The following is a 26,892-nucleotide window of genomic DNA, read 5'->3' as shown; positions in this document are numbered from 1 at the left end:
CACAGAGGCAACACCAGAACCTTGAGTACATGCTTACAGAGGAAGGCTAATCAGCTTTCGGCAGATGGGCTAATGTCCTTATAGTGGCTGAGAGGGGGGCCTATATTTAGCAGACACTCTCTCCCTCTTAACTGGGGATAACACAGGCCCTGTTCTGCTCTTCATTGCTCTCTGCTTAAATTTGGAAGAACAAGAGAGCAAAGCAAACACTGCATATACACATAGACATGAAAAAAAAGGCTGTGTATTCATGTGAGTGACTTCCCTGACGGGTGACAACCTTTACACACACCAGAGGAGCATTAAAATACCAGAATTTAGGTGAAAGGCAGAATTAGAGTGACTAGAAAAAAAAAAGCAAGGTGGCAGACAAAGAGAAAGCAAAAAGACTTTGATAGTATTATTCCCCAACATCAGCAGGGAAAGTGACATCTGGAGGCTTCAAGGCATTAGAGTGACGCAGACCTGCGGCCAATCTACTCGGCAAGTTACCATGTGTCTCTGGAGACCAGGGCTCTGCTGGTGGTAAGGTCTCTGTATCATACATACAGAGACATTATCGCTCCACAATGTAACACATTTATTGACCAGCGCAATGTATGTATCCCTAAAAAGCTGACTGAAGTCTGATGAAATTATGTTTCCATGCAAAATCAACAAGCCGCTTTGCTTCTGAAACTCGGAAGAAAAAAAAAAAAACAGCCCAGTTGCAGGTGGTGTAAATTAGAGACAAGAGAAAAAGCACGGCTATTTTCATGAACAAATCTCAAAGCACCAAGACCTTAACGTCGTCTAAGTGTTTGCATTCATCGCAATTCATGTTTGTTATCTCAGGACTTGAGCAGCATTATCTGACGTTTGCCAAACACTGTGCAGCCCTGACAGACATGTGCGTGCAGTTTCACTCAGAACAAATGAGGTTGGCAACGCTTACCCACCATTGACGTCAACCTGTGATGTCCCATGACGGGGAAATCCTTCACGTTCAGCTGTCAGTCGCTGGCAGGAAACGTTGTGCCCGCTGGGCTCGTGCAGCCACCTAAGTGCATTGACCTAATGAAGACTATTTTGTCTGTCAAACCCTGAACATCACATCTCAACGCCAGAGCTGTTTACCTCGGATAAACTCTGGTTCAGTGAGGTGAAATGTCAGGCTGACTGTCATTGAAGCTGCAAGTGAGAGTGAAAGAGGCTACAAGAGGAAGAACACTGACAACAGCTCTGTTCTGAGGGTCATTTCTTTTGGTTTTAATCATCAAGTCAGTCAACTTGAGCACAATTATCAGATCATCACTTTTATGCCCGGACAAGACGGGAATTAGAAACACTGAGGAAACAATGAAACAATCTCTTTAGAGCAACAGAAATCCATATGAAACAGCTCAGAACACACATACAATAAACACAAGTGTCTCATACTGTCGCTACTGTGTCCTCCTGCACCGCTCTTCATCTGCCAAAATAATAGACTCGCTTGCGTACGCCACCCAAAAAGATTACTCTTAGATCTGATGACACAGCGTCAGGTCTGCCTTGCTACATCAGCCAAACTGTACAAAAATAGAGCTTGATAGAAAAATAGGAGATCTGACATGTTTGAGAGAATATAGTTACTTGAACATGTAAAGCTGAAAAATAATAAAATAAAATGTACATTTTCACAATCATCACAATAAATGTCATCCCCAAAATCCTCATCAATGTGTTTTTATTGCTACTTAAAAATTATCTTTGGGAATTCTGTTTGCCTGCGTTCTTGGCTCTTATGTGATTTCCTCACTGAGATCGAGTTAGAGCTGAAAGACAGGAAGAGTTTACATCATATTTGAAGCTTTTTGCTTTTCGTTCAGCGAGGATGACTCTGCTGGGTCTCTGACTCTCCCTGCGTTTTGACTGTCGTCTGCTGTAACATTCCTGTACACACAATCCATTCTCCACCCTTCTGACAAGCAACCTGCTTGCGGTTTATTTCACACATAGAGATAGTTTTCTTTTACAGTGCACACATTAAGAAAAGATGCATTCAAATTGCACAGTTTTGAAAAAGAATACCATACTTATTTGTATTTATCCAAATATTTTTACATGTTTTAACGTATCACAATTTTCCAGTGTCCATTTTGAAAAGTGGTCGCCTCTGGTTCATAATTTAATCTCCATGAGCGTCTGCTGTTAAAATCACTGTGGTGACCAGAAGGTACCCTGTAGTGTTTCTGGAAGCCAGTAGCACTGTAGAGCCATGTTTCTGTGTCTATTAGTTGCATAAGCGAGGGAGTTTTTCCTGGCCACTGTTGCTTGTTACACCTGCTTGCTTTGGAAGGGTTTAGTTGGGTCCTGTTGTACTCTATCATTGTAAGAGCGCTTTGAGATGTTTGTTGATGTGATTTAGCGCTTTACAAATAAAATTGAATTGAATTGAATTGAATAAGGATGGACGCATGCCGCAGTGGATTAAAGGCAGATTTGGCTGACATGATTCCGCCGCTTTCATTCTATTTGCTCATCGACAGCTTTGTTTGCGTTAGCTCGAACACCCTCATCAGACATTAAAGGAACATTTGGGTGTATTTTGGTGAGTAGCACCAAATGTAAACAAGAGCGTTATTTGCTGACAAGAAAGCTCCATGGGGCATTTCAAAGTAAACTTCAGTTCTGTATGTCATCGATGCCAAAGTGCACAAAAACACTGCAAGGAGTGCATTTCTTTTTGCAGATTATCATCCCTTTGAGATAGCTGACTTTTTTTCCAATAATAGGCTGTATGCTTGGATTCAATATCATTTTTTTTATACACATTACAAACAAAATACCAAGATTTGACTCCTACAAACTCCCCCGCTTTTTTTTTTTGGTTCACCCTCTTAACCCTCCCACAAGATGGTGAGATTATGTGGTTACTTCCTCTTTGGTAATCAGGATGTGTACTTGTAAAGCAGGACTGCTGATAAGAACAGTCTTCCAGCCAAAACACTGTTGACAAGGATCATTAGGTCCGAAACCTCCCTCAGTGTAAGAGGCCGTACTCTGTAAAATCTTTGACCTCTCAGTACATTCGTTATCACCTTGTAAATGTCAATGAGACAGTTCAATAGTCTGCTATGATAAAGAATCACAAAAATATCTCTTCCCTTTAGGCTTTATCTAGGCACTTAAAAATGATTCCTGTAAAGAAATAAAGCATGCATTGTTTTGTTGTTTCTTTCTGGGTTAGACTTGACAAAAGTGGGTTAGGAAACAGTGTCCACTTCCACTTTTTCTTGCATTGTCTGTAAAGGGAAAGTTCAATACACTCAGTGCACATGGGAAATATCTTCAGCACATTTTGTGTCTTCCGCTACTCTTTTTGTCTCTGCGAAACTGTTTCGCCTCATAATGTGACAATGTGGCTCATCCACATGTTCATCATTTGAAATGTATGTTCCTGTGAGCTGCAGCTCGCAGCACATGATTGAAATATCTTATCCAAGCCATTGATGACTCTGATGCTGAGCTGTGGTTTGCAGCTGTTCCGCCAGCTCTGATGGCACCTTCCTCATTTGTTCCCAAAATTCTCCAGCTGAAGCACCTTAACCCAGGGAGGAGCATTCCTTTTTTAATTCTCTTCTTTTGTCTGTCTAATTTTATCTCCTGTTTATCCTTTCCTCATTTCCCTTCTTCGTCCCATCTCAGGGATGAGATGCAGAGATCAGTGCTTGTCCCTTCAAAGGGGCAGTGAGTTCCTCCAGTTACACATAAGTGCATGGATGACATGAATGTTCACGGGTTTTTAGTTACAGGGCAACCAGGTGGCATACATGGGATGTGGCGTAGCAGCAAGGTACCGTTGAGGAGGTGAGGGAGGACAGGGGTAAACAGGCTGGACCTGCGCTACGTAATAGTTGCTGAAGTTGCCGTCTGAGACATAAGGAGCGGGCTGGTAGAAGCAGGTGACGTTGGCAGCATTGGGGATCGCGTTCTGCTCAGCAAGGACCCGAAGGGCCAGCGAGGAGATGAGGCTGAGCGTCTGACGCCTCTCATGGCCCATCAGGCACACAGTGCTCTCCTGCACCACGTTGTGCAGGGTAGCCAGGTAGTCGTACTTTCTGTCCTCCAGGTCCACAAAGTGGTTCTGCAGATATGACTCCAGCTTTCTCCTCTGCTCACCCACGTCTGGAAAGTCTATGAAGAAACGCGAACACATGTAGCGCTGCAGCAGCTTCATCTCACTGTCGGAGGCTGCACGGAAACCCCGAACCAACAGGTGGCAGTACTTGAGCAGTCCCCCACCTCGGATCTCCTCGGGACTCCTAGTGCAGATGAGGCGCTTGCGGAGGTGGTCAAGAGCGGTGGGGAAGTCGCCGTAGACGCTCTCCCCGAGGATTGTGGGATGGAAAGTGGCAGCCATGGGGTGCTCTGAGCACTCATAGAAGAGGAGGAGTGAGTCCAGACGGATCTGGAAAGAGTCCACGCTGAACTCGAACTGACGTCGGAGAGAGTCCACAAACTTGAGCTCCACATTCTTGCCATGGTTGTTGGAGAGTGAAATGAGACTCCAGCGATCTGAGTCATTACAGACCTTCACCATCTTCTGCACATAGGCCTCCTAGAAACAAACACATCGAAAAGATTACGCATCATCACAGACTGGGAATATTGATCCTCACTGACAACACCTCACATTTCTTCATGTGTTTATCAGGTCACTGAGTCCATTTAGAGAACCTTCAGTCAGACAGTCAGGAAGTTACATCAGTACCTAAATAACAAGATATGGATAGTGTCTTTCGATAGCTAATAAAAACAGGGTATTTGCTGAACTTTCACTGAGTAATTTTACTTATTTAATTTTAGGCGGCTAATATGATAGTCTCTATAATCTCATAAAACCAAATAGTTTCCTGTACTGGATCATATGAAATCTCAATAAGCAATTAATATTTAATATTCAGGTGATTTTGTATTAATTTTGTCATCAAGACAACTGGATTTGCTCAAAGTTTTTAAAGTGCTTTCTCCTATGATTTATGAAGTCTTTGGACATAAGGTGATTTATGTTTCAAACCACTAAGAAATCCAGTTGCCTATACATCCACCACCTTTTTTTCCATCCTTCATGAAGAGGCCTGTTGCTGTGAATCTGCTCCTCCTCTGCTCTTTTTACAGCCGCATTACTATACCAGTAATTGTAGGTCCTCTTCATATGGTGCACAACCAGTTCATCTTATCAATGTTTCTGTGATTAGGTTTAAGAAGGATTGCTCCGTGGGTCATGGGATGATATGATTTGGATTAAAACACCTTGAAGACTGCTTTAGTTTGTGCAGGCCTCAATAGCTCCCCATTACTGTTATTTCCACCAGATAAAAATCTGTACTCAGCATGTTAGTCGTGATGTTTTGCTGATCACATCTATTGGTGGGCCATTAGTAGCTTGGGTAGTCCTGGGTATCCAGGTGACTGAGGGAAGACTAATTAATGTGGATCCGACTCCAATTGGATTAGACTGAATCCTCTTTAAATTGGAAACCTTTTCACTATTTGTACGTTTATATTTTGTATTGTTTGCACATAACCAGGTATGAATTCAGTTTGTAAAATGAGATTAAGAGTTGAATTAAAAATATGAGCAATCACGGGAAAATGAAAATCATCCAGCCTACCTTTAAGGTCACTGGTGTGATTTTTTCCTTGTTCACTCCATCAGGCAAGAAGTCCAGGAGAGAGTCCAACACTATGTCTTTCACAATCTGGAACTCCATCTCTCCTTTTAGATCTGCGCAGAATATTAGGTCCAGATCTTTCCATCCCAGACCGCTGTCCTCGTGCAGGACATAGCTGGCCGCGGATCCATTCAGCCTCACCTCCCGGACGTGTATCCGCTTCTCCTCCATGCGGCTCCGGACCACCTTGACGATGTCCCGCGGCTTCACCTCCAGCGTGGGGAAGCTCCAGCGGCCGTGGATGGGGATGGAGCCGGTGAGGATTGCATCCAGCCGCTGCACTTGCTCCCAGTTGAGCACGCTGAGGTTGATGCTCTCCCTGTCTGACGCGCACTCGACGCCCTCGTCCATGTTTAATCGGGAGGTAGACTGCGGGACGTTACCGACTGAAACTTTCCGCCAACTCCCGCTGGAGCATCAGCCGGGTGCAAAGTATCGTAGAATTGACCCTTTGGAGCTGAACTCGATCATAACAAGATGCTGGACGGCCAAACGTCTCTACGCATGTCGGAAAGTACAAGCTGGGCGGCGTTGTCCTACTTCTTACATAAAGGTCTCAACTGCAGACAAATTCAATTCATGAGCTCGTCCCACATATGCTGCACCGGTCCACACATCAGCTGAAAGCATCTAGCTGCTGGTCCCTGTCGGTGTCACCTTCTCTCCACGTCCCAAAGGCTCACCGACGCATCCATCTCATCCGTCTGTCTTTAACTTCTGTCCTCCTTGTTTGGAGCAATTTTACGCACGGGTCATTACGCGTCCGCGCTGCGCAGGAACTTTCTGCATAGTTGTTTTTTTTTTCTTTTTTCTCAGATTTAATCCACTTCTCCAACGCACACCTTCTTTCTGGAGGCGGTATATGGCTGCTTGTCCTTTACATTTTGGCCAGTGGTCGCTGGTGATACTGCGTGATGCCGCAGGGTTGCTGCTCCACAGCTGCTGGAAAGGTTGTGAACAGTGCGCTTCCCGTCTGAGAGGACTTGGGGCGGGTCGGGTTGATTGACAGCACTCACCTACTAATAGCTGCCCCTGCTTCTCATTGAGTATTTGACTGGATGCGACTTTCAAGACTGAGGCGTGTCTGCATAATAAGTGTTGAAAGAGGGAAGGTGTCAGAATATGAAACCAGACTTTTATAATTTGTCCATCACCACGTCCCGATCCCGCAAAACACACACTTTTACTCGCGTCACTACAGAGATGCAGCCGCCACACACTCATTTACAATGGTCACTTCCACATACTTGGTCCACCGGAGGTATCATTTAACTGTAATATAGAGTAATACAGTCTCGGTTTAGTGTGATTCTGAAAGAACTTCTAACATATCTGTACAGATAGGTCTAGTAATTCTTTTATGGGATTGAAGCTGCACGTGCACGCCCTCTAGGGTTGTTTATCCAGTCATTCTTTGCAGTCATCCTAATATTTTTTCAGTTTGATGCATAAAGAAAATGCATTTCAGAAAGTTGCATCAAAACATCAAAGAAATGCACAACCCAAAAAAGTAGATAGTGTAATATATATTAAGTAACTAATGCTTTCAAAGTCTCCCTGTGGGCAATGAAGGCCTCATATTAAATGTAACCTGTCCATCAGGATGTAGGCCAGTCTCAGGTTAGTTGTCATGGAGAATCTATCAGTGCAGAGCTTGGTGCATATATCTGCGTCATTGCAGACGAGCCCATAAACCAGCTTACCAGATTACCCTTTATGTGCAGTGACACACACGTTCACAGAGATGCACACAGGCATACACACACACACCCTTCAGTTGAAATGCGCTGTCTTTGATGCTCTGAGAGAAGTTGAAAAGTACGAGGATAAAACTATTAAACAAATCATGCAATGTGAGTAAGCTGCACTACAACAGAAATATTTCACAAAAAATAGTGATTTCCTTTGCAAAAACGCAAGCATTTGGGGTCTATTAGAAAAATTACAGGCTTTAATCTAATGCAAATTCTATCATTTCATAATGCAGCTGGACACACTAAGATTAAGTAACAAATTGGATCCGTATATGTCTATGAAGTGTGTTTGCTTTGGTTTACACTTGTTGGTAGTTTATTTTCCCAGGTCAATTAAGCAGCAGACCCATTAAAAGATATGTTTGAGTTTCATGGTTATCCTTATGCAGTTTTGTTTATTTGCAGAGTTTTTTTCTAAGACCCTAGTCTGTGTCTTTTGCAGGCTGTTAATAGAGAGCAGGTCAGTGACACTTGTCTCGCTTCCCCATTCACCAAGTGGCTCAGGCTTACTGATCGGGATACTTACCTCGAAGCAGCTCCAGTACTTACCTGACCTCTGACTTGTCAAGTGGATGATACTGGCTTGGTTTCCGATGTCTGACGACATCGGAGGATTGGTGGGGGATTTCAGATAGACCCCTTGGCAGCTTTCCAAACCAATTGCTACATAAAGAGTCTAATTTCAGTTTTGAAGTGTATGTTGCATGTGCGTGTAGGGAATGTGGTGGACGTTCAGCTCACATTTGTGTGGTTTTGATTTGTTAAGTATGCATGTCTCACTGTGTGTGAGTTACAAATGCTTCTCTCTCTGTTCAGGAACAGGATTGATGGAACCAACAGCTTCATTGAAAACTTCAATGTTGCTGTTTGGTGCCTGACTTTCTGATCTCATCTAAAATATGTCTTGATATGTTCAACTGTTATATTATACACTCTATACCTACTCTTCAACGTTTATCATCCTTCTTCCGACCCCTGTTTTCACCATTACTTCACGTGGACGTTCATTAAGGGATTACAGTGAACCCGTGAAGTCAACGTGGCTCCAGTCCGTCCTCTCTCTCTTTCTCACCTCTCCTCTCCTAACGCCTTTTACTATTTTTGTTTTCCTTCTGGATTTTCATTAGAAGGGAAGAATTAGAATGTTGAGTCAACGTGGGATCCTGCACTCTCTTTGGTCCAAGTAGCTTTCTTGATTGTTAAAGACTGCTGAGTCTCAAAGCTGATAAGAACTTGATTCATTTGGCGCCACAGTATTTGGAGAGTCTAACAGAGGCATCATTCAGTGTAATAGTTCTCCGTCCACAATAAAGACCAAATTTTGATCAACTATATGCGAGCTAGATTTACCAAGGAGGATCTGACTTGATTAAATGTACGTGAACCTGATTTGAATGCTGCAATCGTTCATGTAAATGCAAAATTCCCAAACTATAGCTTTCAGGTTAAATATGTCTCACTCCAAATAATATTTTAGCTGTTCATACAAGCTGAAAATGTAAAAGCCTTGGTTATGTTGCAGAGAATGGATGGATTTTGATGCTTTCTGGTGACATAGTTCAAATCAAACTTATCAAACTTGCAAAAGTTTATTATATATCATATATATATATATATATATATATATATATATCATTATCAGTATAATGATGTTTTGTTTTTTATATTTATCATGAGCACAAATTTGAAGCTATCACCAAAGTCAATTATAGCTAATCTATACTAACAAAAGCCAAGGTTACACCCAATTAGCTTTATTTTTAGAAGAGGAACTGCATTTCAGAACGTAAAACATGTTGTAGATAAATAGATACGTCTCTGGTGAGCGTATTCATGCACTTGTCTTTAGATTTGAGTTGTCAACCAGCGCGAGTGACCATCTGAGGTGTAAAGCGATGCTTGGAGCAATACGTTCTTTACACATAAGGCGTATTCTCATGCAAAGAAGTGTAAATTAGTGATAGGGAAATCTATGCTTTAAATCTACTAAATTATTAATATTTGTTTTGATAAATTACATTCATGGCCAACATGGTTCAGTGGGGCAAGAATTCATTTACAGTGTTTGTCAATGACACAATTTACAAACTTAGCAACAAACAACCATCACCGTTGGTGCTGTGGATGCGTTTGGTTCTGAATTTGTAAATTATAATGGCATGTGGCAGGAAGGATTAACCTACTGCTGATTGAATAAAGGCTGGAGTAAGGCTTCAAGTGAGCAGGTGAGTATTTTCCATTACTATTATCCTCCTAGCTCCCTGACCAGACTGCCTGGTATCCCCCCTGAACCGGATATTCCAATATTAGAGTCCACTCAGTGGTGTAAGTCCACTCCACCTGTGAACTGTTCCCCAGCCACTAATGAGATTCACTGGTATGCTGCGTGCTGCAAGCCAGGTCGAAAAGGCTCCTCGGTTCGACTGCAATGGCTGATGTAAAATACAAGAATGCCTCAAGCTGATTCCTGAAGTAAATATTACAAGTCACTTTTCACATGATATCATGAGTTTTAGCCCGGGCAGGGTTTTTTTTTTTCTTCCTCTTGAATTCTACTTGTGTAACCGTCAGATTATCACAGGACTGCACTTGACCACGCACGGACTGTTGTAAAACAGATTTATGAGTGTTTTTTATAGTCGTCCATATCAAAGAGCACAAAATGAACCTGTTTGCATTTCATCCATCATTAAATGGAGACGCAGCAGACATTGTCGGTACAGACAAACGTCCCTTTTTTTAAGCATCTGGAAATATGAAAGAATATTGTCTGTAAACTGGACTTAAGTTTTTATTTTTCTTTAATGCAATCCTTGAGATTCATACAGTCCCCACTGTCTTCCAAAGTCATGTTTTTCTTCAGTCTTCAAACAAATTGTTCTGCTTTTTTTTGGAACTGTCATGACTGATGGCTGTGAGCTGCTGTAACAAAGCAAATAGGAAGTGAGTCGCTAAGTGTGTGACTCAGCTTCCTGTAAGATAATGTGGTTGGACACTTTAATACCACAGAGACACTGATGGTCTCTTTCTCATGAAGAAAGGGACACTGTGTATGCTGACACTGATGCTAAAACATTGAAAGTTGGGTTAAGTGTGTAATGAGTGTGCGCCTCATCCACAGGAAAGCAGGCGACGTGAAATTTCTTAAATAAATTAATTAGGTGATCTGGAAATGACAACCCAGTTTAAGAAGTCTATTCGGTAATCTCCTTTTTGACAATAGTCATTAAATGATTTGAGTAGGTGCTTTCCAGATGGTGTTCGTACATAAACATAGTTTTGTTTCAGTTCCATGTATATGTTCTCTATTTAAAAAAGGAAAAAACAAAAACAAGTCTAATAAATTAATCTCGTGGCATATCAGGGTGAAAGCTCGTGTTATAGCTGAAATATATTCACAATGAAGTGAAAAAATTGGAAATAAGGGTGCAGTACATTATACTTTTATTATATTGTAGGAGGTTGGGTGTGCCTTCATTACATGGGAAGTAACATGTGTACAGTGCTTTCGTCAAAGATGTTATAAATAACTGCACTAAACCACACAAACACTCATTGATTGACCCTGGTAGAATCATTATGTCTCTTTTGCCAGTTTCTCCTAATCATAGTAAATGTTAGGATTAGATATGGATCGGAAATGAAACGGCAGGTAATAGTAGACAGGAAGGGACATAAACTTATTTATTTAATTTTGTTCAATATACTCCCACAACCCTGAGAGATAGGAAAACCCCTGCATAGTACCAGCGAAGGTCACATTTTAAACATTAAGGCACTAGAGCACCATCTGCTGGTGTCACCGTCATCAGCTTACTGTGTCCACCCCGCTAGAGGGCGCTCTTTTCGTACTGGTTGAATCTTAGTGGGCGTTTTTCTCAGTCATTTCTCTCATTGACTCTCAGCTTCCCCCAAAAGAAACGATACCACGTGTATTTGTGCAGCTGTGTTGAGTAAACAGAGTCGATCCTGCGCCAAGTTTAGGTCAATTTAAACTTTATTGTGGTGCATGATGATCCCGTTTTCAAAACTTGAATGGGTAAACTGCACTAATTAAATGCATACAGACACTCAAACAGACCAGTCATCAATCGTCTGGACAATGTCTGTTTCTTCTCTTTCTCTCTGTTTGTGTAGGGATTATGTGTGTGAGGACAGATTTAGGGCCCGTATCTGAAATCTGAGTTGCATGACTGAAGTGTCTCCAGAGTGTTATTATTTTCTGCATTTTTTCTTTCCTTTTGACACCTGTGTCGGCAATTTCCCGTGTCAGAAGTGGAAAGTATCCAAGTATTTAACAATGTAGAGTAAAATGCCTTTGGGGAAGATCTCAATGTTGAGAGTGCAGGGTTGTGTGCGTGTGCAGGAATGTGCACTTCTCAGATCACTCTTCATTTCAGGCATTTTCTACAGTGTTTCCTACAGAGCATCTGCAACATGTTAGCTACCACGATGAGGGAAGGCAACATGTGAAATGCATAGAAAATAGCACAAGAAATGCACATGTGCAGCCACACCCGAGTATTGGTAATCAGTTTGTTTCACTGTGAGTATACACAGATTTCAGCTCACATCAGGCTACCGCCGGGTCTTTAAGGCTCCAGATGAACAAAGAGTGTAGATATCTTGATATGCACCCTGGTCTTTGTTGAGCCAGGGGCTGCAGGTGATGTGGCAGTAATTTCTGTGCTGTGGTTGGTCATTTGGCACTTTGCTCTATCATGAAAGGTCTAGGGTGGGGTTCCTCTTCTCTGTCTCATCTCCTGCAGAGTGCAACCCTGGCGAACAGTGATTTAGGGTGAGCTGTACTTGAGTCACTCCCACCACGCAGACCAGCGGAGGTCCATAGAATGGGGCCGTGTGTGTCAGATGAAAAGAGGAAAAATGCTCCTTGCTGTGTAATTGAGGTCTTGGCTGAGTAGAGAGAACAGTGAAATAAAGAGGAGGGTAGAGCGTAGACTGCATGGAGGGACGATGAGTTGGACATCAGAGGAAGGTGTGGGGGAGAAGGAGGCTGGGAAACATAAACGAAACATCACAAGACAAAGATGAGTGATGAAGAGCCCAAAGTAAAATTGCTAACTCAGGTCCCAGTGGACCACGTTACAGTCTCCCAGCCAGCTCATCCTATCCAACCCTGATGTCACACACCACATCTTAGCTCATCTTCGTCATGTGGGAAATGGGAATATCCCTCATCCTCACAGGCTTTTACTTTGCTTTTCCCCCTTGGCGATCTTTAGCTCGTGACATACCTCCTATTTCTAATCCTTCTTAAAAAATATAAAAGCACTCTAAATGTGTTCTCAGAATCCCTAAAGACTCATGTCCAGCTACTACATATAACATCTGTTTATAAAAGTCAATGCCGATCTTTCATCTTCTGAAGTATTTGTCCAAACAGGGTCACGGTGTCAACGGTCTCAGCGGAGAACACAAAGTCACAAACGTCCTTGTTTTCTGAATCATCCACCAGCCCTCTCCCAGTTGGGAGACGTCCTGTTGGGGTATCCTAAATACTGTAGTGCCAACGGGGGATTTCAGTCACCTCACAACACCAGGAAACTGTGTTTCTAATCACGATAGTTGATAAAACAGTACATTGGAATATAATAAGACAGTAAAAACATTATATACATTTCTCAAGACATTTTACAAAATAAAACTGAACTAACATTTTCCTGATCTACCTTCCTACTCTGCAAAGGAAAGCTATTCTCTTTCAGCTGCTTGTATCCATGGTCTCATTGTTTTGGGTCATTACCCAGAGTTTAGTTGAGGAGAGATGTAGATCATCGGATATAGCTCAGCCTGAGTCTGCTGTCCACTCTACAGTTATTTCATTACTGCCATGGCTTGACACAACCTGCAGCTCATCTTATGACCCCCATCCTGAAGGGGTCCCAACAAACTTGAGGAAAGAGGAAAATCAAATATTTATTTCACTAAATCATGTACGTGCGCAGCAGGAACAAATAAAACAGTTAACACACATCAAACATCAGAAAACAACGATTGTTACTGATAGCACCGCTCTGTCTCAATAAGCATTAGAACTTTATGTCAAATTTAAGTGGAAACAGATTGCAAAGGTGTGTAAACTATCAAAACTAGATTCTCAAAATATAATAGATGCAATGTGACCATATGTGTGTGTGGGTTGGGGAAATAATTAAATATTTCAAATGATATTGTCTTCCCTGTTAAACTCAGTCCTTCCTGGACAGCGTCTTTATTCTTTAAAAAAAAAACAAGAAAAGAAAAGAGGGAAAAAAAAGCATTTATCAGACTGGAGATTTTGCTGGTGCCTCATAAATAAGGGCTGTGTGTTTATAATCAGAGCTTTTCCTGTTTGGAGCACAGAGAAAAGACACTTCAAAGGTCAGCGGGGTCGGAGTGAAATGCTTCTCTGTTTCTGTGCGCACAGATGTGATGAGTAAGAAATATAAAGAATATAAATGACTATTATCGATCCACCCTGTCAGGAAATGAACTGAAGTGGTCAAGTAAATCATCTCTCGTCAAAACAAACTGCAGTAACGGAAGGTTTCACTTTGCAGAATGCTGATTTTTGTTTGTTTGTGTTCTTGTGTTGCTATGGTTGTTATATTACCTAAATGTGTTTGTGGTGTCTTGTCAGCAAAATCTTACTGAAACTTAGAACGCGCTCACAAATGACGGCAGCCGCAGGCCAGCAACTCTCATGTTCTGCAAGGTGAAACTACTGCTGCTTTTGTCAACTGAGTCTGGTGACTTCGATGGAAACCAATGAATGTGTTCCCGTCTGGGGGGAAAAAGCCCCTGTGCAAACATATTGGAAACCTGAAGTGATATTTATTTTTTTGGGAGGGGGTGGTGTTCTTCTTTGAAACTAGAATGATCGTATTTTTGCTTGTCCAGATATTGGTTGACCCTTGTTTCCTGCATTTAATGCAAGTATTACTACTACTACTACAAAAAAAATTTAAACACTAGAAATAATCCAAGCACTGTGAAGCAAGCACTGTCCATCACTTTCACTTCTGGGTTTACGGGTCAGTCTTGAAGCAATGCAAGATTTCACAATTCCACCTCTCAAAGTTTCCTGCCAGCTGGCTGCACTTGTTTTTTTTTGTGTGTGAAAATCAACTCTCGGAAACCCAAAGAACCTTGTCTATGAAAAGACAGATGAGGACCCACATCTCAACATCTGCATGCTATTTAATTTCATTATTATTCTTGTTAAAAAGCCCTCTGCTCTGCAGTTAAGAAAAAAAAAATACTTTTTTTCTTTCTCTTGCTGGTTTTTTTTCACTATTCAGACATTTCTTTGATTGATGCAACAACAAGACATTTACGCACTTGTCTCCTTTCGCTTGTACGTTTAAATGAATCAACTGACAACTTTTCCCACCTCCTCTAAAAGTGTGGATAGTTTCAGCGGTTAAAGTTTAAGTTCCTTTTCATTGCGTCTAGTAGTTTGAGCCGACAGCCTGCAGGTTTGGAATGGAATGTGAGAGTCATCAAGTGCAAGAACTCAGAACAAAGTGTGGACATGGAGAGGTCATACGAGGACATAAAAACGACAAATGCATGTTAAGTGATATGCGACTCTGTGCAGAGAGTCGGGGGGGGGGTCGACGACCAAAAGATGTAGTCATCAAAAGGAAAGAAGTTGACTACATCGACCCACATTTACAGTCAGCCTGCACGCTGGTGGTTTGATTTCCTTCTGGCTAAACTGCACTTGAACATTTGCACAAAATTCTCTTGTCACTTTTTTTTTTAGTGCACTCGCCGTTCAGCTTGAACTTTGAAAACAAATTATGGCAGAGGTTTGATTGTTTAAAGTATGCCGTTTGAAGTCGACGTGACCTTGAAATGTGCAACGGCTCCACCTGTCAGAGGGCGTCGTTTCCAGAGTGAGATTACAGTGCAGCAATAATTGTCCTTACTTTACACTGATGGCATTCATGATATGAAACAGCATCACTTTTCACGCGTGTACCTGTTATTTAACGCCACACCCTCCAGACTAAGTGCACTTCAGCAAAAGACTGACTTCAACGTTTTTCTGCCAGGCGGAGGAATGAATTAAATACTGAAACAAGTGTTATCTAGTTGTCTGTTCAGGGTAGTTAAATACTTTTATGGAGAACAACTCCTGCATCTGGCATCAATATAATGTGCAGACTCTATTTTCCCAGATTCCAGGGTTTTTAATTTACTCCTCATCTTCAACCGCTCAGCTGATAAACTGGAGCTCCAGGCAAACACAGTCTGATAACTTTGCTTACTTTCCCGGGCTGCTGCTAGTAAATTGTGTTTTACTTCGAACCCTCATTTGTTACAAAGTGATGAGGGCTTAATAAACTCATTTTGGTGTTTAGCAAAGACTTACACCGTGAGAAAGAAACAGAGAGCGAGGCGGACAATGGTGTTTGCCGACAAGCATTCAGAACCAAGGATATTACACCCATGTGTGACTTTTAAAATCCAAAATTAACAAGTGAGACACAAGAGGATAATTCAAGTTGATCGTAATTTCGCGAAGAGTCTGGCCTTAAATTTGTCCCAGAGGTGGTGATTAGATTTAAAGGGGTGTAATTTGTGGGGTGTTTGACAAATGCCTCATCAAGCTTTCCATATTTAGACTCAAATGCTGCAAAATCTAAATTACTGCCCTCAGACTAAGTGTGTGGAGAAGTGTTTTCACTTGGCCGTAATGTGGATTTTCAGATTAGTTTATTATGTTAGCGGTGGATATTTTATACAGACAATGGATGCCTTTGTATTTCTTGGTCAGTGATTTGTACAATGATTTATTAGATTTTTCTTACTCGTCTGACAAAGTCAAGGTTTGGCTCAGCTTTATGGGATTCGTAATAACGAATGTTGAAGTCAAGAACAGTGACCGGAAAAAAGGAGAAACAATGAAAGGACAGCGAGACAGTGATTTATACCCCGATTCAGTGACAGGCTTAGAAGGTCTGCATGTTCTCCCTGTGCCTCCGTTGTTTGTCTAAACTTTCTGTAAGCTTTAAGTAATGCTGGAGAATTTTCCTTGATCAAGCCTCTAACAGTAATCATGTGAGAGGAAAAGATCTCTCACGACTGTGAGTTAGACAGCTTTGTTCCGCTAAACAGTTTCTTCTTGTAGAAGAATATCAACGGTCTTCAACTGCATCACTGTCCAGGTTTAAATACCTTCACATCCGTCCAAATTGTAAACACATGGCTGAACACGCAGCACTGAGCGAGTGCAGAGGAGTAAACAACAACACATACAAGTGAGCCATACAATTGCAGGGAGTCGGTAAACACTGAGGGACACACACACACACACACACACACACACACACACACACACACACACACACACACACACACACACACACACACACACACACACACACGCCCTAACGACTCACCCCACAACCAACATGGGTGTCCCACATGCACACGCCTCCAAACAAATACACACATTTGATGTGAAATAACAGCACAACAAATTCCTCCTCCAGCTGTTGTTGGAGAGATAACATGACTGTCACCGCACACGTCAGCCTGTTTATAAGATCTTGTAGCAGAAAGATACAGAACACATTAAACACAGATGTTTTCTGCGCTGAATCTCATCACGTATTGTCACAACTGTTTGGACTGTAGACTGCTTTAAAGTTGGCGCTCTGACTCACTTGTGTATGATGATACAGAAGAGGAAAGTTTCAGTGCCGCTGCAGCGAGTGTGAATCTTCACATTGTGTGTGTAAACTGATGAAATACTGCCGATCAGCCCTCTTGGGCTGGTATTGGCCAATCTTTGAAGCTCCGTTGAAGGAGGGCGCCCATCTGACCGCCCGGTTAAACCTGTGATCTTGTGAAATGTTTGATAATCAATTTAAGAATTTCTTTCTTTCAGTGTAAGGCGGGATTTCTGGAAAATAGATGTATTTGATATGTATGATTTATTAGTCATTAGATCTAAAGAACAAATAAAGCTTCTTTGTGGGCGGTGATTGCCGTACCACAGGAGGGTTACTGGTTCAAACCTGTGGGCTGACGGGATCTTTCTATATCGATTTTGCGTGTTCTCCCTGCGTCTGTGAGGTTAAGTTAATGAGTAAGTCTGCATGAGCATTAACTGCAAATGTGTGTGATATTGTGTGTTTTCCCTCTGCGTGTGCGACCTTCTTCCCCTCATTGGCCGATATCGACTTCAGCCGATTCGAAACCTTAGTGGTTAAGAAGATGGATTAATCGTATCTCATGGAGCTAAATTGATTTATAACAACCACCTTTTAGAATCCATTGGTCGATGCTGAATAGAGCTGGTAAAACTATCCTGGGTGTTTCCTTGACAGACTGTTTCTGATTTATTCAGTGTTGCAATCATGCATAGTTAAAGCTGAGCCAAATATAAAGAAATACTCCATTTCGACACGACAGTCCTTGTTTTAGTCTGGAAGTCTCCTCTGAGACTGCAGACTGCTGATCTCCAACTGTCCACTGCACCAGTCTGCCTCATTCATTTACTTGGCGTGGGTGCTTTGTTTATCTCTCTGTCCCTGAGATCATGTCCACGAAAGCATCTGTAGGCGGCTGGGGGAAACTCTCTGTTACAGATTATTGAAGTTTTGTGAAGTGACATTTGAAAATGGCCAGACATTGTTTTATTAAAATACAAAACTTTTGGGGTTTTTTGGAGAGCTGTTGTTCCAGGTACAACTACAAACTTGCTTTTACAAGGTCACTACATCACTCCATTACAAGTGAAACAAAAGGCTCTACAAATGTGCTCAAAACTGGATTTTCTCGTATTCTTTTGAGTCAAATAAACTAAACATTTGAGGGGTAAAGACCCTCAGTTTGTTCTGTATTGGTAATTGGAGGTCACTCACAGTATATAATGCTTTTCCAGTAATTTAACAGCCCTCGTTAGTCACATTCACCCATTCATGCATACTTTCACTCATTAATGGAGGCGGCAGGACGCTCAGTCGATTCACTGGGAACATTCAGGTATTGATCGATGTTTTATAATCTGGACTTTACATCCCTGGAGGGTTCATCCGTGGACCTGATTGGTGCAATTTAATTTATATGGCAATTTCACAACCATGGGACACAGCGTGATTTACAATAAATATAGAAACAAAACTGGGGGAAGCATGTGAAAAAAATAGAAACATGAAAATAAAAATCATTCAAAAGCAGGTTAAAATAGGAGGAAAATCATCTGAAATGCATTAAAAAGCCATGTGTGGTGTGGTCATTCTGTCTCGTGTGTGTTGAGCGCTTGAGGACAGCTTTTTGGATCAACTGTGGTTTTTGCATGTTATTTTTACTGAAACCAGAAAAGGATAATCTAATATGGAATATATGAAATCATGAATGACCTTTTCTCAATGAGCAAAGCTAAAAAAAAAAAAAAAGGTTTGATCTCTTGTAAAGGCAACAGTTGTTAAACAGGACTTTGCATGGTTGACTATTGAAATCAAGTCAGACTCAAAAACTAAACCAAGGTGATGTGATGGTGATTGAAGTCATACGCATGGAAATTTCAGTTTTGAATGTCACAATAACATCACAATTACTAAAGTGCCTTTCTTCAGGCCACCACCAAGCGGCACTGCCGGGAGCTGCAACACATGCACACGCTCTATCTTTGGATTTGCTTTATTCAGAAAGTTAAACTGTTCTAACATGTCAGTGTTTTATCTTTGTTTGTTTTTGCACCCCACACTCCCCTGGAATCAAAGAAAAGCTGCGCATCCGCCACATTTATTTTGGCTGACATGTTCTGACACAATTGTGGCTTTGGGTGCATTTACTTCAAAAGCTCCAAATAAAATCAATTGTCGAGTTCTGTCTTTAAAAACGTCTCGCCTCATTGACGTGTATGCACATGAAGAGTTAACCAAAACACACACACCTCCCACAGCCTAATAAACTAACATCGGTCCTCTGACAAATCTTTGGAGGAAAATATATAATCCTATCACAGATCAAACACCGATCTACTGTCAGTGTGTTTTTGTAACTTTGATTGTTAAAGCTGCATCTACATTTGAGTATTCAGGGAAATTCCCTTTAACTGCAAAATGATGAGTGGGAATCAGAAAAAAAACAACTCTGGAGAGATTGTGGGAGCCAAGGTAAACCACCTCCACTTCTCCTCCCGGACTTCTTCTCTGCACCTGGCCTTCTCTGTGAATCCCTCCAGCTGTCGCCAGCTTCTTGCTGGGAGAGGGAGTTGTATTGTTTTTGTGTTAGTGGGTAGTCCAAGGAAGAAAAAAAAAAAAAAGCGTTAAAGAAAGGGTGGGGCAGCCGGGGGCAGATTAGTGACTGGGGGATGAGGAAAAAGAGAGAGAACAGCAAATCCTCACGGCGTGAGAAGAGAAGAGTGGGCAGGCAGCAGTGAGTCATGTACCATCCCAGGACAGTAGTGTTGCTGTTATCTCTGGCTCTCCAAAGACTTGACCTGGCTCAAAAGTCGCATATGTCTCACTTGGACCTTATTTCTTCTGCATGATTCCCACATCTCCAGTAATCTAATTACAATATGGAAATGTGTTTATTATTTTAATTTCACAGCAGTTTATCAATATGATGCCAAACCAGTCAAAATGAATGATCATAAATGTAACAATTATGTTTTCATAATACATCAAAATTATATATTCGATTGAGGCAGAATTTATAATAGGAGATAAGTCATTAATTTATTAGTTTTCAAGCTGTATTAATAAAAAGTAACCCATTTTTGCGTTAACCACATTTTCCTAATGGTATCCTACACAGTCATAAAAAGACAGTACCGATGTTCAGTTATTTAAGTAATAATATTCAGGTAATTTCTATAAAAGTTCATATTTTTTTCACGTAATGCCATAACGACGGTTGGCAGACATTCTTCTCGTGATAACGCTTCTTAACATACCACTCTGCCCACATTTGTTCCTAAATCATTGAACTGACATGACTCTTTCTCAAAAATAAATAAAAAATAAAGGACTTCATCAACAGATGGACAAGATCCATGCGTCTGTCACACACTTGTGATAAGTTTTCTCTGTGGCATCAAAACACACTAATATTGAAGAACCTCCAGATCTTGATAGCTGAAGTTATCTTAGAAAAAGGGACAGGAGCACTTTCTAGTTAAACATTTTTGACACTTTTACAGATATGAAATAAAAAAATAGCCAGTGAATGTTAAACGAGGACAACCCCAGCCAGGTAGATTAGAAATGTGCTGCAACAGGAAACAAAAAGGAACCCCTGTAAGACTGTGTGAAGATGTAAACATTCAATGGTAATTAGTTGATTTCGGTGAAATTAAAGGTGCTCAAATGAGGGTTTCCCAGCATTCAGACGGACCAGATGTTCTCCTGCTCACTTGTCTGGCTAATTTCCTGCAACAACTTGAATGTTTATCTTACAGACGTGAGAGCGATATCAGCCTGCTCTGGCAAAACTCCCCACAAGAAAGCAAATAAGCATATTTCTCGAATTGCCATACTTTTGATCTATTATCAGACCATTCGGCAAACACAGGAATATTTACAGTGGTATTGTAAATACTTCTTGAATCGATATGGGAACTCTCTTGATGTAGTTTTTTTGATTTCCTAGAATTGCACACAATAAGGAGTGTCATTATTAGGCAATATAACCATAATTACACCATCATGTCTGATTTGCACAACTCGACTCCTCCTGCCTTGCTGCACCAACTAAGCAAAAATAATTTCCCCGGAGAGAGCACTGATCTTATTTTCATGTTCTCTCACACAAAACCCCCAAACTGGAAACATGCAGAGACATGGACAAGTGACTCAGATTCAAGTATTTTCTTCTTTTCTCTGCCAAGGAATCACAAGGAATCACGATCTTCATCCTCCTCCTCCTCCCTGATGACCAAAAGCGTGTGTTATGGATCATGAAAATTGTAAGGGAGCATCTTGGCAGCAGTGCATACAGAAAAAGTAGAGAAGAAGAGATCTTTGTATGGGAAAATGATTCTTTGCTTTTTGTGAACAGGCAGAAAAAAAAAAACCTGTCAGGGCCCAAAGGAACAGCTGGAGGAAACACTGAGTCACAAACACAAGAAAGTACACTCTCCCGCAGTAGTGCTGACCCTTTGGGTAGATTGATTCCATTACCAGTGGCGTCTAGACAGAGTTCAGCACAGAACAAAAAGTGAAGAGTTGAGCCAGACTTCTGGCCACAAAGCCCGAGGAGAGAATATAAATGAATGCATATACTCAACTTCTGAGGGCAAGACCAGCACAGTCACTCTGTGAAAACGCCCCCGCACATGGAGGAAGACCCCCCCTGGATCCGCTGGTTCACCGAACATATCAGAGCCGGTGTCAGTTCCAGTTCGTCTGAAAGTTAATAAAAAATGAGGGACAGAAGGTGAAAACTGGATAGAGAGTTGAGGAAAAGTTGGGGGGGAAAAAAATAAAGGAATGAAGGAACCAAATATCATGAGAGACATAAGTGTAAGAACAACACAGGCTTTTCTTGGGAATGATTTGTGCGGTGAGTTAAGAGCAGCCACAGGCTTTTCCAGAACTTAGCTTCACGCGTTAGTTGTTATAATCATTTTCTAGACTTGGTTTCTGAACAGTTGTGTCATCATCGGCCGTTAAAGTAAAAAAAAAAGTGTTTCAGTGTAATTCGGGTAAAAGACTGTTTGTGCTGCGCAAGTAGCTCATAGAAGGAAATCACATTGAGTGGGTTTCAGGTATTAACTAAATTAAACAGGAAAGATAAAGCAGGACAGATAAATGGATGTTGGATCACATCCTGTTGTTTTCTCCCTGCAGCGCTCTCTCCATTTGTCAGCTGCTGAATTATGAAGACAGATGGTCATTCTTATTGTTGGATGAATTCCAGTGCAAACATTAATTTGATGTTCTTATTAATTGTTATTTCCGCTGGCCTAATCTCTCCAACTAAACTAAGATGCTAACCAATTATATACCATTATCAAAGAACAATGTGGATTATTTTGCAGTCCACACACCCACACAGAACTAAATCAACACGAATACACACACCACACGTGCTCTAAGTTAATTTTAAACAGAAATGTAAGTTCATCATTGGTAAATTAAATAGGGAGTTTGGCTATTTGGATTGGAGACGTCTATTTCTACAGCTTCGGCTGAGGGTCATTTATAATTGGCACAAAGCTGATCTGAGGCTTCTGTATCGACTGTTCAGGTTTCGGCAGATGGTGCACATGTTTTAAAACGAGAAGTGCATACGTGATTGGATTCAAGCAAATGTTGCTACTCCAGCAAAGCTCCTGGTATCCGTACCCAACAGCTCTTCTTTCTTGAAAGAAATCACTGCCACACCCGTGGCTTTGTGACAGCATGCTGAAAGTGAAGACACCATGATGATACTGGTGAGCAGTGCTGCTGTTGACTGTGGCTGCTTCACATTTGTGAAGAGCCACATGTAAGCAAATGCCACAACACAACCGAATAAACATCTCCTGGGATCGTTTCAGTTGCCTGAAACATGGTGACGTTTTACTTTTGCTACCTGAGCATGAACATCTGGAATTCTTCCTTATTACATCCTTAAAACTGCCTCGCCACTTGTTTTAATACCTATCACAATGATTTATTGTCACTAAGAGGATCAAAGCAGCTGATAGTTAATGATGTGAGGATCCTTATCAAAATATTGATACTTCTGATACCACATGTCTATTTTTGGATTTGTTTTCATGTTAAAATGCCTATAATTACATTGTAGTTAGTCTTTCTAGAGAAACCACTTTATTGCTGGTGGGCATAAGCACCCCTTCCTCCATGTGTGGCTGTGATGACAAGGAAAGGAAAACATTTCTCCGCACCATTCAGGCCCAAGGCAATTCACAGTGCTTCACAAGGAAATGAGTGAAATACATTCAAACAAGGTGATTAAGAAAAGCATTAAAATGAGAATAGATAAAGTACTTTAACTTTACAGAACATAAGGCTCTGTATAGAAGTACAGAATCTGTAATGTTATCAAAATCTCCATTCACACCTTATTATTTGAACTTAAATAATGTGAATACTTCAAATCAGCCGACAAGATTTGATTCATGGAACTTAGAGCGTCAGAAAAAAAAAGATTCCTCAAGCTTCCCTACATCTTCCCGTTCTTACGCACAATAAAACAGCCTCGTGTGTCCAATCGTTTAATCAAGCAGTCCCTCCACTGAATGAACTCTTGTTGCACTGAGGCAGTGCGAAATGTTAGTTTTTTTTTAAAAACTCAACACACACACGGAGGTTAAAATACAGGTTCCTGTGATCTGTGCGCCCTTCAGACCTCCAATAAAATAAATGCGCACCAACAGTTTTCAACCGCAACGCACCGGATAAACATTGCTCTCAAAGGCAATGTCTCAGCGCAGATCTCTCTGCAAACATCCATACATCTAAATGAAAGTTTTGTTTTTTTTACTTTGAAAGCGTCGCGGTTCAGTGCGTAAAAAGAAAACATTTACGGAATCTGAGGGAAAATATCCCGATCTGTCTTCACTTGGCCCCGTTTTTGACCTCCAATGTTGTCTCACCCGTCAGAACCCCCCCCCCCCCCCCCCCCCCCCCCCCACACACACACACACACTTTATTTACACTCATGAGCTGTCTCACCCTTCAGCCTGTCTGCCTGACGATTTTTTTCTACATCAGTGTGGGATGTGGAAGTCAGGGAGACATTGTGCGCAGCCTCTCCTTCAGTCCCAGTTTTTTTTCCTGGAGCAAAGAAAATGATGGGACTAGTCTGCTGGACGTCGTTTGGCTAGACAGCTTGGTTTTTTTTTTTTCTTATGAGAAGAAAAAAAAAATTCACTGCAAGATTTTGATGCTTCTGTTGAATGTTCGCAGGTAGGAGCGTTTTCTGTCTTATATTGCCTGAATATCAAATGACAATTTTAAAATGTTGTTTATACACATACTAACAAACTATGTTTACCAACAATGATTCACATCTTATTGTTTTTAATTGTTACTTACACTTTACGTTTATCGATTTAAATTTTAGGGTACGTCTTATTATATTCGCTACGTTTAAGACGAATGACTGAATTGAATTGTGGACTTCCAAAACCACCTGAGTCAAGTATTTGTAGCTGACAGTTCAATTGAGATGTTACATGGACTAATGCAAAGATGGCGTGTATTTTGAAGCAGAGCATACTGGTTGATTACTTGACTTTATTACTTTAGTTTTGTATATTTCAAACAAAGATTATACTTTTCTGCAGAGTTATTTAGCATTAGATTGGGGTGGGGCGCCATCTCCTGGCCGTGTATCTTCAGGTCCGAAAGACAGGAGCAGAGATTCTCTCCAACACCTTGGTGATAATAATGACTTTTGTCTCTTTGTTTTTCTTCTTTCAGTGGAATGGACCTGAAAGTCTTTATACATGTGCTGCTCTGTGCAGCTTCCACAATACATTCCGGTGTTTGTGGTGAGAATGAGAGCAGTGATGCCTATAGGTGGGCCAAGCAGAGACTCCCGGGGCTGCAGGTCACACACAGAGCAGTTTTAGACGCACCTTTGTTCAAAGGACTGGTAGACAAGGAAGACCGGGGGCAAAGAGAGGTGTTATGTGGAATAGAGTGTCAGAGCAAGCTGCCCCTGATTGATCAGCGCGAACAAGAGAGGATTCTGGGATATGAGACAATGTATGAAAATGGCACTTGCACACACACAGACGTGAGTTTGCAAGCGTTCAACGGGACAACGGCAAAGTTGTCAGGCCTCTCATCAGATCGCACCAGAAGGAAGCGGCAGGTTTACGGAGCAGACGGCCGCTTTGTGATTTCAGGCTCTCACTTCACTACCAAGTACCCATTTTCCACTGCAGTCCGCCTCTCCACTGGCTGCTCTGGTGTCCTGGTATCTCCAAAGCACGTCTTAACGGCGGCACGCTGCATCCACGATGGCGAGGACTACTTGGAGAGTGCCAGAAAGTTGAAAGTAGGGGTGTTGCAGCTCAAGACCAAACGAAAAAGAGGGGGCAGGAGGAGAGGAGAGCAACACAGAGGTGGGAATAAAGAAGAAGGTGAGGCAGATGTGGGGCAGCTGATGGAGGAAGAGGAAGAGAAGAACAGTATAGATGGAGATTTAGTGAGAGGAAGAAACAGAGGTGAAGGTAGAAAGCGCAGGGGAAGACGGGGTCACGACAATGAGTTTAAGAGAAAAGGCAGAGGGAAAGAAAAGAGCCTCAGTCGTAAGCGGCGCAGTGCCGGAGCCCAAAAAGAGCCTGTCTTCCGCTGGGCCCGAGTGAAACAAACTCAAATCCCCCAAGGATGGATCCGCGCAAAGAGCTCCACAAACTCTCTCTCCCCCGACTACGATTACGCTGTTCTGGAGCTGAAGCGGCCCGTCAAGCAGAAGTACATGGAGCTCGGCGTGGCTCCCTCTGCCACTGACCTGGCTCGGATCCACTTCTCAGGCTATGATGCTGACCAAGGCCTGCTGAGCAGAGGCGGGGATGAGAAGGTGGTCTATCGTTTCTGCTCCGTGGCGAAGCAGTCCGACGATCTGATGTATCAGCATTGTGACGCGCAGGATGGTGCAAGAGGTGCCGGCGTCTATGTCCGTCTCAGACAGGAAGCAGGCAGAAAAGGAAAGTGGCAGAGGAGGGTGATAGGTGTGTTTTCAGGTCATCGGTGGGTGGAGGAAGAAGGAGGCGAGCAGAGGGACTTTAATGTCGCGGTGAGGATCACACCTCCCAAATATGCCCAGATCTGCTATTGGATCCGAGGAGATCCAAGTCTCTGCAAAGAGATCTGAACTCTTTATTTTCCCCCTTTGAAAGGACTCAAACATCAGAGCTGTGATGTCAAATTTGTAAGGCAAGAGCCTATGAGTGGTCTGTACTGTTGCCTCACCAAATCTTTGGTTACAGTAGGACTATGTTGGAAAAAAAAAAAAAAAAAAGCCAAATATATCTTCAAGTAAAAGTCTAATTCCAATGTGCAGCCTCCAGTGACAAAGTATTGTAACATAAGGATCACGATCATCATCCCTCGAGCACAGTGCACCTTGAGACGACCCGTCAACTTTGTGTGTTCTTCAGTTCAACACACAAGAAGAAGATGTGACGAGGATGCGCCCTGGAGTTACAGTAATGATATGCTGTTTTCATGTATGACTGGGAGGAATCTGAGTGACGTCATGGTTGTGGGTATCTGATTGAGAATTTGTATGAATATAATTTGAATTAAACATTTTCTTAACTTTGACGTGCAAATGTGGTGGATCTCTACAATTTCTAATGTTTACTGGCAATTTTCGATTCAACATCACAGTAATTTAACTTTATTATATTCGTCTTTCAACAATTTGAGAGGATCTTGATATAAATTGGGAGGATTTTCACATCGCTGAGAATCGCACTTACATGGGAGAATTTAATGGTCAAGAGCAG

The 26,892-nt window shown here is 41.8% G+C and overlaps 2 protein-coding genes across 2 annotated transcripts; one reads left to right on the top strand and one right to left on the bottom strand.

Annotated features, from left to right (window-relative positions):
* Positions 1-2,131: 2,131 nt before the first annotated feature.
* On the bottom strand, positions 2,132-6,675 carry LOC308126194 (terminal nucleotidyltransferase 5A-like). The gene is made up of 2 exons (XM_080490383.1): positions 5,640-6,675; positions 2,132-4,582 (listed from the first exon to the last, which is right to left on the bottom strand). Exons 1-2 carry the CDS (start codon positions 6,048-6,050, stop codon positions 3,767-3,769), a joined length of 1,227 nt encoding a protein of 408 aa, XP_080346509.1. The 5' UTR covers positions 6,051-6,675; the 3' UTR covers positions 2,132-3,766.
* Positions 6,676-24,129: 17,454 nt separating this feature from the next.
* Positions 24,130-26,459, top strand: LOC308126537 (inactive serine protease 35-like). Its single transcript, XM_080491039.1, has 2 exons — positions 24,130-24,337; positions 24,854-26,459. The coding sequence occupies exons 1-2, from the start codon at positions 24,315-24,317 to the stop codon at positions 26,253-26,255; spliced, it is 1,425 nt and encodes a 474-aa protein (XP_080347165.1). The 5' UTR covers positions 24,130-24,314; the 3' UTR covers positions 26,256-26,459.
* The last annotated feature ends 433 nt before the right edge of the window (positions 26,460-26,892 follow it).

The sequence above is a fragment of the Lipophrys pholis genome, assembly GCF_963383615.2.
Source record: "Lipophrys pholis genome assembly, chromosome: 21".
Taxonomy (NCBI): domain Eukaryota; kingdom Metazoa; phylum Chordata; class Actinopteri; order Blenniiformes; family Blenniidae; genus Lipophrys; species Lipophrys pholis.
This window is presented reverse-complemented; position numbering and strand designations above follow the sequence as displayed.

Bases quoted from the DNA above. Each gene is read 5' to 3' on its own strand.
- LOC308126537 (XM_080491039.1), top strand. From the start codon at position 24,315: ATGCTTCTGTTGAATGTTCGCAG. The intron at 24,338-24,853 runs GTAGGAGCGTTT...TTCTTCTTTCAG, and splicing joins CTTCTGTTGAATGTTCGCAG to TGGAATGGACCTGAAAGTCT.
- LOC308126194 (XM_080490383.1), bottom strand. From the start codon at position 6,050: ATGGACGAGGGCGTCGAGTGCGCGTCAGACAGGGAGAGCATCAACCTC. The intron at 4,583-5,639 runs GTAGGCTGGATG...GTTTGTTTCTAG, and splicing joins TCACACCAGTGACCTTAAAG to GAGGCCTATGTGCAGAAGAT.